Raw genomic sequence first — 12,776 nt, 5'->3', positions numbered from 1 at the left:
CCTTGCTTTTACAATAACTGACTAGGAATCGGCTTTAACACCAATGTTTTGTCTTGGCTGCAAATTAAGCTCAACATAGCTCAAATCGCCGTGATGATATGAATGCCATGTGCTACAATAATGTTGTTACATATATGTGCTTTAAATTGTTTTCCATGTTTCGATACAATGTTCGCGCTTTAAAATGTAAATGTATAGTATAGCGTTTTAGAATATATTTCCTCTTTTGTTGAACACTGGATCAGTCAAATCCAGATATGTTTTCGTTTTATTATTTTACTAGTTCCCGAGTTGGTTTGGGTTTTCCATAGTTATATCTAGAACGAGGCTGCTTGTCCTACGGAAAGACCCTCCGTTGGCGCAAAACGCAATTTGACTAGGAATCCATCTAATTTCACATTGTTTACACATATAAAGGCAGCGGAATTGAAATTATTCGACTGTGTTGTTTGTCTGTTTATAATGTTTTTTTTTTATTTCTTCCTGAAAATTGCGAATTTCAAAGGCTTATTTGGGGAAAATCGGGGTCCACCGGTACGACAAATAGGGTCAAATTGCCCCGGCTATTACTTAAGCGAATAATAATAGAAGTTTACTACATCTTCCAAAATATGTATTTCGGTAATCGAATATTCGAATATTCGATCAAAACAATACCGAATATTCAAATATCAATTTGCCATTCGTTTGCTTCCCTAATATATATAAATGTATATACTTTCATTTTTTTAATAAAAATATTGTTTTAATCAATCAAAATGGAATCAAAATTAAAATTCAAATAAACCTATATCTCTATTATGTCGTTTCAGAGCCACTTGCAGGACAACAATGAAAGTTTGGATTCTTACTATACTCTACGTCGTTCGATCATGTATGGCAGGTATGTTAAAGTAGAATTATGTTAAATGTTTAAGCAAAAGGTAAATCGAAAATTTGGATATATTTATAGTAAGGGAAAACAGAACACATGACACATTTGATACAGCATAATTAATCTTTGAAATCAATTCCTTCCAGTGTCGGTAATTATAGACGGAAAGGAGGTGGATTGCAGTGAAAACTGTGTGTGTTGTAAGGGAGGAACGTTAAGATGTGGATTGGAAAACCGTTGTGCGGACGGATGTGTTGAAACTATATATGGTCACAGATGTCATCACTCTTGCCCCAAAAATGCAAAACGTGCGAAATTAATAATGGCAAAATATGTTACAGCTGCAAAGATACATTTTATAATAAAAACCGTCTTTGTAGCGAGAGTTGTTCTGTCGGGTGTTACAATGGGACATGTAATGACGGTGGCATTTGTAGCCCATGTAAAGCAGACTTCGAAGGTCCTAGATGCACTACATGTATACCAGGAAAATATGGCTCAGATTGTATTTTTAACTGCTTATCTCAGAATTGCAGATGTACGACTGACAAAGATTGTGTTTCTTGTAAAAAGGGCTTCTATGACAACAGCACCTTCTGCCAAACTCCTTGTTCCAATGGATGTCAAAATGGATCTTGTAATGATGATGGAACGTGTGATTGTACTTCAAAATTTAATGGAACTTCATGCAGTAAATGCATGTCCGGATATCATGGGACTGACTGCGATAAACTCTGTTCTGTAGGCTGTGTAAATAAACAATGTTCTAAAGATGGCACATGTTCCTGTTTAGATAACTTTGAAGGAACAACATGTGATACATGTTCAAATGGACGATACGGTGATAATTGCGATAAAAATTGCAGTGTCGGTTGTAACAAAACATTGGCTTGTGATAGAAACAACGGCTCCTGTGTAGTCTTCCTAATTTTACTGGGGATAATTGTGAACAATGCAAAGGTAGTGTTTACGGACAATCATGTGGCTTTCATTGCCCGTACAATTGCTCGCGACATGAAGGGAGATGCACACTTGGTTGTGTTTATGGTTATTCGGGTGGCAATTGCACAAACCCTTGTGACAATTCATGTGCAACATGTCTACAAAATGATACATCACACTGCGAGTCGTGCAACAATGGCTACACTGGAACAACATGCCAATGTCCTCCTAAGTGCAACTGTTCGACTGGATTTGATATTTGTATTTCTTGTACAAATGGGTACGCTAATCCTGCAAAACAATGCACGTGTCAATCGAAATATTGTATCGGGAGTGAATGTGATCAATGTAGTAACCAGATGTTTTATGTTCATAACAATGCCTGCTGTGCATGTCCAGAAAATTGCAGAGGTGGTGTCTGCAAGAATGGACTCGAGTGTATATCCGGTTGTATGGACGGCTTTTACGGTCTTAATTGTTCTAAAAACTGTTCGTCCATCAGTGCTGAGTGTTTACAATGTAACCAGACTGATGGAAAGTGTTTGTTGTGCAATAAAGGATATTCCCTACATGAAAATGGCAGTTGCACTGGCTGCTCAGGAAACTTCTACGGATATTTATGTGACACAAAATGTCCTGAAAACTGTCAGCAACATGTAACCGATACGAGTTGTAACAACGGCGGTAAATGTACATATGGATGCGTTGACGGCTACAAAGGGGATGACTGCACAGGTAGAGGTAGAGATATAAATTGCAAACACTATTTGATAAAATAAAATAAAACAGTACATAACACTATACCTGGAGTGTATAACTTTATTTATTGATTGCACGACTTTTTAAATAAATTTATCTTTATTTTTAGTTTATATTTTTTGGTTTGTTCAAAAAAGGATTGCTTCTAAAAACATTCTGCATGTTTCTCAAGTATCGGAAGAGTTTATAATTACTTTGAAAATGTACCATTTAAGTGAGCGATAAACAAGCTAATGTTGCTTCCGAGTCACCAGTAGGATATATTGTGGGGGTAGTGACCGTTGTAGTCATCATCGGTGTGGTTGTTGCGGTCTTCATTCTGCGTCAAAGGTATTCACATTTCATGTTATAAAAAATGTGATTGATAGTAAAGGTATCGATATGTAATTATATAGTCGACTGTGTAAATATAAATGCATTTAACGTCTCCACAAGAGAACCTAACCGATTAGGAAATAATGCGGATGTGTCAAATGTGTTCAATTAATTTAGACTAAATTGTGTTTACTTTCTAACAGATTAGCTCGCCTGTCTCCCCCACTCACAACAAACGGAAACATGAATACAACTGTCAAAGCTGACGTTGTTGTCGAAAACAAGAACAATTGTAAGTCTATATTATTATAACATATTCTGGTTTACGTCATTAAATATTCATCAATGGGGAATGTCATATACATTGTCGGTACTATTCATCTGAAATGCCTTCAAGAATTTATTGGACACTTCACAGCTGCATACATGTCGTGACAAAGGTATGCATTCATATTTAGAAAATAAATAGTTTGAATGGTTTACAATAGTGTCTGTTAATTCCGATTTGATCATCACCCATGCTGGTTGTAAAATACAACATTGTAACTTAATCAGAACTACTTTTTTAAAACTTATCGAGACACCACAAGTGAAAGGTCAAATTTCGAGATCATACATAGTCAACAGTCATAAGTCAATTTAAGTTCATGCTTATATGTCATAGGCTAGAAATACGTTATTGTTAATAATCTTGAACTCATCAACGGATATATTTATTTGCTCAATGAGACGGTCATTCAGAGTGCCTGTGCTATGTGTATCTGGGGTCATGATCTCTATTATATGTTTAAGGTCAAATTCCATCAGACGCTATTGTTACCTGAATTATTGTACCACATGAAACATGATCAGCATTTGGTATTAGCTCGAAGCCCTGTAATTGAAGATAACGAAATTACCAACACAAATCACAAATATCAACACTAGTCTATGTTCACACCTCCTTGTCTTCTTTTAGTTGTAGCAACTCGTTGGTATATTTGTTCGCTTATTATATATTGTTTGGTTAAATTATTTACAGCAAACGAAATGAATGGGCGCAACAACCAAGATTCCACCGATTCTGATCAACTAAGTCGCCGACATCAGGCAAGCACGTCTTCTTCGCTGAAGCACTCAACATCAATATGCGAGATAGATCTAGAATTTGGTAAGATTTTGTAAAAAGCGATATTGAATTCAATACGAAATTTAAAGTAACGGTTATCCTTCCTGTTCGCAATGTGACTGTCTTTGGCAAAACGTTCGTTAAGGTGTTGAAAAGGAATAGAAACACAGACAGATGTAAGCTTAGTCACATTTAACATTCGCTTCATTTATTTTCCGGCATTAGCTTTTTGATGTGGGATCGGTTTACTAGTTGTTTATTTGAGTTATGTATACAATCCTTTATTCAGATAAAGATGCTATTCACGAAGCTGAAAGCACTCCTGGTGTATATTACAACAACTCGGTCGCTTTGCAGAGGCCTAAAGTTTCTGTTGACGGTCTTGTTGAATTCGTTGATTCATTAACACAAGATGATATCAAAGTTGCATTTGAGGTAACAATTCTTTGACACTATGCTGATTCATAAGCTTTTATGGCATATTGAGAAGTTCGTATCAGATTCTCGTTATAAAATATAGTTGTCAAATAGTGTGTATCTGCTTTTATAGGTGACATTGTCGGGTTTGAGACAAAAGCGTTTAATCGTCTAAGTGTCTTCTCAAGTTAATATCATATACAATAGTACAACATCCGCGATGTGTAACTCGATGTCAGAAAGATTACGAAGATGTATGGGTTGTATCCGATCGACTCGGGAAATAGGAGCTTTGTGCTTCTATCGCAAAATCATTCATAAATAGACTTATATATATCTGTAAGCATTCGTAAAATAATAATGCTTCTCAATCATTTAATTTGCATTTACAAAAAATATTTCAAACTTTAGTTGTCTCAATTCAATTATCTCAATCTTGATTTGCTAGAAATTTCCCCAAGGGCTTATTAAGCCGTACGTTCACTCCCAAAGAAGTGGCAACTTGCAAAGGAACAGATACAAGGGCATTTATCCATGTATGTATTACCTAATTATACAATAATATGATATCGTCAGCGAAAGAGAGTCCTGCTTATTCATCATACAAATGAAAATGATATTGTCTCCGTCATATAAGTCACATTCGCTGATAACGTCAAATATGTACGAAATCTGCATATGCATTTGTACGGCTGTAAATATGTTTATTGTTGTTTTACTTGTCCGGAACTTAACGTATAAAATCCAACCCAAAATTACAATAGGTTTGTTTTGCTATAGATGACGATTGCAGAGTAAAGATTCGAGGTGAAGATACGGACTACATCAATGCAAGTTTTATTGATGTAAGATCATGTTTGATTTTATGAAAACATAAAATGGCCTTATTGGTATTTTAAACAATAATTATTTTTTTAAAAAGACACTCAATTAAAACATAATCAATAATAAAGGAATTTTTGAGGTAATAATACATGAAATGTTAACAACTGATATACGCTCAAAACAAAATAAATCACTAAATAATTTAGAAGAAATCGTTATAAATTAGGTTTAGGTACATTTGTTCACATAGGTTAGGGTTAACTGATTTTGTTTTCTTTTTCTGCAGGGATATAAAAAGAGGAAAGAGTACATCGCCACCTTAGGTAAAATTATTCCTATATTACATAAACTAATACAATTCGATTTTATCATGGTTAAAGATATATGCATCATACCGGGGCCTTTTTTTATAATATGTATTAGTTTTGCTCTGTCAGCTCTTGGGCTGGATGTTGTTTTTTTTTGCGAAATCCGGGCTGCAAACGTGTAGATTACCAGCAAACTGATGTATGCGTTAGCTTACAAGTTGCTATCATATCTTTCAGGACCAATGTCGTATCAACTGGGTGGTGAATTCGAACCCTTCTGGCGAATGGTTTGGCAACAGAAAGTTGAGAAGATTGTCATGGTCACAAACCTGATTGAAAATGGGGTAAATCATTGTTGATCGTATATAACGTAAACTCTTAGCAGTCGTTTTAAAATACAACACAAAACTTGTACACTAAACACCTGAAAGTATGCATGTTTCAATTGTTTACATACATTAACATACATGAACTTTACATTGAAATAATGAGAATATATTTTCACCATATCTTATCAAACTGTATATGTTTATTTTCATATAGACGGGTTAATGTGAACAGTATTGGCCAGACGTTGGTACTAACAAGATGTATGGCGAGTTTAGAATTACGTGTCATTCCGAGGACATGTATGCCGAGTTTACAAGAAGAGCCCTTTCAATTGTAAAGGTATACACTTATCATTACATTGCGTTTGCTTCATGCTTCTCTTATTTTCTAATATGATAAACCAAATGTTAAGGTAAACTATTTTGTGATTAATATGAATTGAGCTATTTTAGTGTATTTTACATCCTAATAGTTTTAAAAGCATGCGGAAGTTTTCTACATAATAACTTGTAATATGTGTTTGTTTTCCTATTGAAGGCAAAAACTATGAAAGCAGATGTCATTCTTTTGAATTCATTGGTATCTTCTTCAGTTTTATCACTTATAACGACAACATTTAAATATCAAAAAATGCATATATTCACAATGCATGAATTTTTATGTTAACGTAAATATTAAATAGCATTGTAAAATTGACTTACATTATAGAGTGCTCTTATTTAGAAGTAATACTTATATAATATTAAATATTTCTATTTTTTTTATGTATTTTGTAGAATTTGTGGCAAAGTTAAAATTATAATCAAAGCCCTCTGCTTGTTTTTACAAATGGTTCTCAGTCACCCGAAGAAAGGTCCATCTACCAACTGCACTTCACATGTTGGCCAGACAAAGGCATTCCTGATGATGTCACAGCGATCATTGAATTCAGACAAAGAGTATTGAATACTCCTACAACGTACAAAGGACCTACTGTGGTCCACTGCAGGTATAACTTTGTAATACTGTTGAATATGCCATTGTAAGTAAAGTAATAACATCGCACAATTAATAGTTATGTGTTCAATGTGTCCCTTGCAATTGTTTCATTAACTCTAATTTGATGAACAAAGCATTTTTTTTTCAAATTCCTGTAACTTAAACACATCTCATGTGCCGTATAATGTTCACTTCACAGATAGTGTGAGACTTTGTTTTAAACAAAATAATGTTTCAAATAATGTTTTCTCGATTTTGTTTAATTTTCGTTTACACTCTAATTTGTTCATTGCATTTCATGTCCGTTTATTTAGTGTTGCAAGGTTACATTGCAAGATCATCTGCAAACAAATTCTCGAGCAAACACACATACATAATGTTACAGCTTCAATATAAGCAAGCTATATTTTGCAATTCGACCAATAGGTACGAACACTTTTGTTTTGACCGATATAAGAACTAATCGACGAATCCTTTGAAATTTGAAATACAAGGTGTGCGTACACGGGGTGGAAACCAAATGTTTTCATGAAAAGGATATATATTTATTGATATTTGTCTTTTACCGGTCTTTGCAGTGCTGGTGTGGGACGAACTGGCACGTACATTGCTCTGGACATCCTGACGAAGGAGGGTGAAACTGAAGGAGCGGTTGATATCCCTGGATGTGTGGTGAACATGCGACAGAACAGGCCGAACATGATACAGACTATGGTGTGATAAAATTATATCGCACTATCTATGTTCACTTTAATTCCAATCAGATGCCTAATACTCGCTCTGGCGTTAGACTATTAGCGTTTTGAAATAGAATGAACGTTGAGATATGATTTCAATGATGTCATATTGTATTTGCATCAGGCACATATGCTCATGTAGATTATAGATAGTAATTTTCAATGCGTTTTAAAAGTTGGCGTATATTTTGGCTAATATTAGTTTTCATTTTCTGAACCGGAACTTGAAATCTCAGTGATATCCTAACATGCTTCCTGCTCTTGCAGCATGGAATGGAATGGTTTCATTTTTAATTATTTAGTGATAAATGTTAAGTGTATATACTTGATTAAGTTTTCGTAATACCATTTGTTTGTAGGAGCAGTATCAATATCTCCACAAGGCTGTTGTGTATTCCCTGACTTTCAATTGCACACCGATCAAGGCAGAACAATTTCAGCAATACATGAAGACAACAAAAAGAGCTGACTTAAACAGGCAATTTCAGGTTGGTTTAAATATATATAAAATTATTTAAAGTTTAAGTTTAATCAAATCCTTTCATTATCTGTAGGTGATTAATGTTTGAAAATATCATTACTTTACGAATGTTTGGGGTTTATTTGTTTGATCATAACATCTTTACTACATAACTATCTTGTTTTATGTTAATGATGGTAATAACAGAGAATTATGAATAAACCGGAAGATATTATTCGAAAGCTTTCATTGAATTTATATGCACGACAATAACGAATTCATATTTTTACAGCAACTTCAGCACACCGTTGAACAGCGATCGAAACAGGAAGCAAACGCAGTCAAAAGAAATAAAGAACACTTGGCTAAAAACCGAGCCAATGCAGACATACCAGGTATTTATTTCCCTGTTCCTTGTAGCCCTATAAAGTAAATACCTAGATTAATAACATGATAAAACAAAGAGACATAGTGAACTGCATCCACATTTCGATATTGTTATTTCAACACGCAGATGTTAACAAATCTTTGTTTTGCACTTAAGTTTGATAAAACAATGGAAACTACAAAAACATTGCCAAACCTATAACAAACAAAGGTTTTGATTGTAGGTGATGAAAACCGACCACGACTCTACCTTGGGTTGGAAAGTGGATCGTCCGATTACATCAATGCTGTGTACATACATGTGGGTGTATTTGTTAAGCTTGATGACTTCCAATATATGTATATATACACTTTCATTTCTTAACCATTAAATTTATCTGAATTATTTCAATCATGTGCTTTTTAACTAAATGAACTAACTATTTTGATTTGTACCAATCTTCTCCGACAACATATCCATATCTGAGGCTTTAAAATCAAACATATTTACTAGGATTTTTAAATGTTTTTTGTTGTATATTTATATTTTTAAAATATTAACAGTCGCGTAGTATCTGGATAGTTTACAACAGCTATGCCTATATCATAAATAAAACAAAGATGTTGTTTATCTGATTGTAAATGTTTTTCAAGTCAAGCCGATAAGGACATGAACATTAATATCTCTTACAGGGTTTCAAAGAAAAACGCCGATTTCTTGTTGCACAGACTCCCTTGCCAGAGACCGTTAATGCCTTCCTGACATTGGTTGTCCAAGAAAACTGCTCATGCATTGTCAGTTTTGAACCAGACATGGACAAACAAAGGGTGAGTAAGACACACATGCTTCCCTTACTAAACGATTATAATCAACGCTGCAGCTATTTGGAATTTGTTCTTTAAGAGTAATATTGATAATGTTACCTGACATTGCTTATTAACAGAATGTTGGAATATACTACCCGGCGGAAAACATGCAGGTGTTAAAGAAGGGGTCATTTGAAGTCAGCTCTTCACGTGAAACAAGGAAACCTCACTATGCAATGAGAAACCTTAAAATACGTCATACGGGGGCGACAGGGGTAATAAGAGTACTAATGTAGTAACATTATCATCTTTCATCTTTCAGTATCTATATCAATCGATGACAAGCAATAAGAAAATGAAATGCGATCCATTAGACAACGAATGGATATAGTCGATTTGATCACACTTAATTGCATTGCGAGCTGCGTTTTAAATGTTTAACATTGGAACAGTTTGACGCGTACAAACGCCAAATTTACTCTAATCACGAAATATTAACATCATGACAATAACTGATTCCATAGAAATTTATTATTTCTTTTCAGCGCCTTCCTGAGAAAACTCTGTCCCACATTCAGTTCACTGAGTGGGATGAAATTAAGAATGTCCCTCTTTCTGTTAAAAACTTTCTCACCTTCCTGAATGACGTGGAGGAAACAGCAAACAAACAGAAAGATGGACCGATACTTCTTCATTGTTTGTATGAATGACTTGTACAAGTTTTCAATTGCATTAATATTAAATTGTATATGGGTCTGGTTTTGTCAAATGGTCTTTTGTAATATATCACTAAAGTATGTCACTAGTTCTAGTAACTACCCGATTTGTACTCTAGAAGAACAATTATCAGCTTAAAGCTGTCTTCACAGTCGGGCTATAATAAGTGTATTGTTTCCAAAGTTATCGTTCAAATACGACAACAAATCATTTCAAAGGATAACTGTATAGTGTATTATTTTAAATGAAATCTGTATTTATCGTTTAGACATTTAAAGTCTATGCAAATGGGTTGAAAGTTATCTTGATATAGTAAATGTTGTATCACACAATACAGTGATGGAGCAGGCCGAACGGGACTATTCTGTGTGGTGTCAATGCTGCTGAGGAAGATGGCCATAGAACACGAAGTTAGTGTTCTCAATGCTGTTAGAAAAGTCAAGACCATGCGACGACTGGCGATTCCGAATTTGGTAACTGTCTTTTTATAAGAATTTTAATAAGACGCCCTTGCTAAGAACAGTTACAGTAATCGGCATGGTTTATTCATAGATTGCCCCTTGCAATTATTCTAAAAAATACTATCATTTACATTCCTGGTATTTTATTTAAAAACCATTTAATACTCGTATGAATTGTATGTCGTTTACTTTAATGAAAGTAATAGTACTACATGTAATTGTGTGTTTCCAGGATCAATTCATATTCTGTCACGAGAGCGTCATGGAATACTTGCGAGCATTTGACAAGGATGTGTATGCTAACTTCGCTGGTTCAAATGAATAGAGACGATACATAAGGAACATGGATAACAAAACCATACATATTTGGAACGCTAGTTTCAAACAAAAAGACAGTGTTGCAATTTTTATTAATAGTATTTTTGCTTTGTTTTGTGTTCTTACTATAAACTTTACACTGAAGATTTTAACTATAACACAATATTTGTATATAAAATACTGATATACCAAACAGCGCCTTTTATTTGTTATTATAGTGCGAGTAATTGATTAATTATGTTGCTGGTTTTTTTTTATTTTCTATTATTTTGTAATCGATATATAATTTTATAATAAGCATATGGAAAGCTTTCAACAGAACTCTCGCACCACTTGAATTATAATTCATGTATGTTCAATTCATTGACGTGATAACTTGTCTTTTTTAATCTCTTTGCTTTGCATATGATGTATGTCCACGTTTATTTGCTTAAGCAGTATCCACTGTTCCATGCGCTGTAAAATGTTTGAGTAACAAAATACAAACGTAGCCTCAACAAAACAAAATTAAGGGTAACTAATTGTGCTGTTGTAATATTGAGTCAGGAAAGGATGACTTCTGAAGAAAGATTGAGAAGATTGCTACAGAGAACACTATTGGGTCATTAATTTGGTTATATGTAAAAGTATAATTGAAATTTGAATGTAAATATAAATGTTCTTTCAATTACTAACCCTTGATTAATTGTGTTGAGAATATTTGACCTAAGAACCACTAAGTCACAACAGATATAAGGCATACCGTCTATAAAGGCAACCAAAAAGGAAGCATGAAACGACGATCCCACTACTAGCAACCGTCGAAAAGTTTGGACAATAAGTTTTGTACCAGATTGACAAATGACATATGAAAACTGTCCGATCAACAAAACGATTTAAATATGAGATTCGGCCGTTCGTCCGAGTGTAGCCAGCTGTTGTTTCAAAGTTGAATGTAAAATAGAATTTCCTAGGCTATCTTACTACGTCCTTCGTGTCTCCAGTGTTGTGAAATACGGCAGGAGAGAAAGAAAGGTTTCATATACACTAATGGCTTTCTAAACAATTATGCATATATACATCTAGTGTGTAAAATAGAGTATTAACGTTTTGAAATGTAAATAAATGCTTAACAAAATGTGACAGAATTGTTCTTTTGTTCAACAAACGGTGATGGAACGAATGTAGTAGATTATTTATATATTGCGATCTAAGTTAGCCTATTCGAGTACATTGTATCCCGCACCAATGGAGTCATTTGGTTTTTACCTAACAGACGGAAGAACGGAATTGATCGTGTTATATGCAATGCCTGAGGAACCATAGCTCTTAACCCGAAAAGGCTACTTGTGTTTTTACCTTCCCGGTTTAAACCAACGATACACGCGAGACAACTGTCTTCCTGTCCTATCTCTCTCCTGTCAATATATTTGCTGAGAATTTCTAGCTTGCGTGGAAAGGAAATGATGATAATTTTTCAGAGTACAATGTTTTTTAACAGTTACATGAAAATATATTTAGTGATAAGCATTGTCCTTTCAAACTACATTTAGACCATTCAATGTATATTTCCGTTCGTCGGACTAATTACACATATTTTTCAGAAGTTACTAATGTTTTATTTTTTATTTTGACCGCCTGCTTAAATAGCATCAGTCTAAAAATAAATTCCCCAACCCACTCGCACCCCCATCAAACAGCAACAAAAAAACCCTGCATACTTGCGAAGTTCCATGTCATGGAATATTTGCTCTTATAGGAGATCAGGAAAAGTAATATACCTTCAGAAAGGAATAATTAAGTGCTGTGCGTTTATCTACTTGCGTCGGATATCTTTTAGTGTGAGAACAGACTGTTCTAGTTTAACGAGGTTGCTCCGTTAAGGCAAATAGCCAGTTGGCTTAAAACCTGCCACATAACGACATGATTGTGGATACGGGAAAGGTTCCCTTCATGTCAATGTGGACGCCGATGTCAAGAATGCTGTGCACGGACGTTTGGCTAGCTTACAGCTACAACGGAAAGTTGGATGATTTGCCATTACATTGATCATAAATAGAGTTGGTTTATAAATC

General features: G+C 34.4%; 2 protein-coding genes across 2 annotated transcripts; both read left to right on the top strand.

Moving 5' to 3' along the window:
• Positions 1–3,919: 3,919 nt before the first annotated feature.
• Positions 3,920–6,217, top strand: LOC128204671 (receptor-type tyrosine-protein phosphatase alpha-like). Its single transcript, XM_052906070.1, has 7 exons — positions 3,920–4,040; positions 4,288–4,433; positions 4,864–4,951; positions 5,196–5,260; positions 5,527–5,563; positions 5,786–5,892; positions 6,092–6,217. The coding sequence occupies exons 1-7, from the start codon at positions 3,920–3,922 to the stop codon at positions 6,098–6,100; spliced, it is 573 nt and encodes a 190-aa protein (XP_052762030.1). The 3' UTR covers positions 6,101–6,217.
• Positions 6,137–10,922, top strand: LOC128204670 (receptor-type tyrosine-protein phosphatase F-like). Its single transcript, XM_052906069.1, has 11 exons — positions 6,137–6,217; positions 6,718–6,866; positions 7,435–7,570; positions 7,953–8,081; positions 8,346–8,448; positions 8,665–8,741; positions 9,113–9,247; positions 9,364–9,501; positions 9,772–9,926; positions 10,281–10,416; positions 10,637–10,922. The coding sequence occupies exons 1-11, from the start codon at positions 6,137–6,139 to the stop codon at positions 10,727–10,729; spliced, it is 1,332 nt and encodes a 443-aa protein (XP_052762029.1). The 3' UTR covers positions 10,730–10,922.
• Positions 10,923–12,776: the final 1,854 nt, after the last annotated feature.

The sequence above is a fragment of the Mya arenaria genome, chromosome 10 (genome assembly GCF_026914265.1).
Source record: "Mya arenaria isolate MELC-2E11 chromosome 10, ASM2691426v1".
In the NCBI taxonomy this organism is placed as follows: domain Eukaryota; kingdom Metazoa; phylum Mollusca; class Bivalvia; order Myida; family Myidae; genus Mya; species Mya arenaria.
This window is presented reverse-complemented; position numbering and strand designations above follow the sequence as displayed.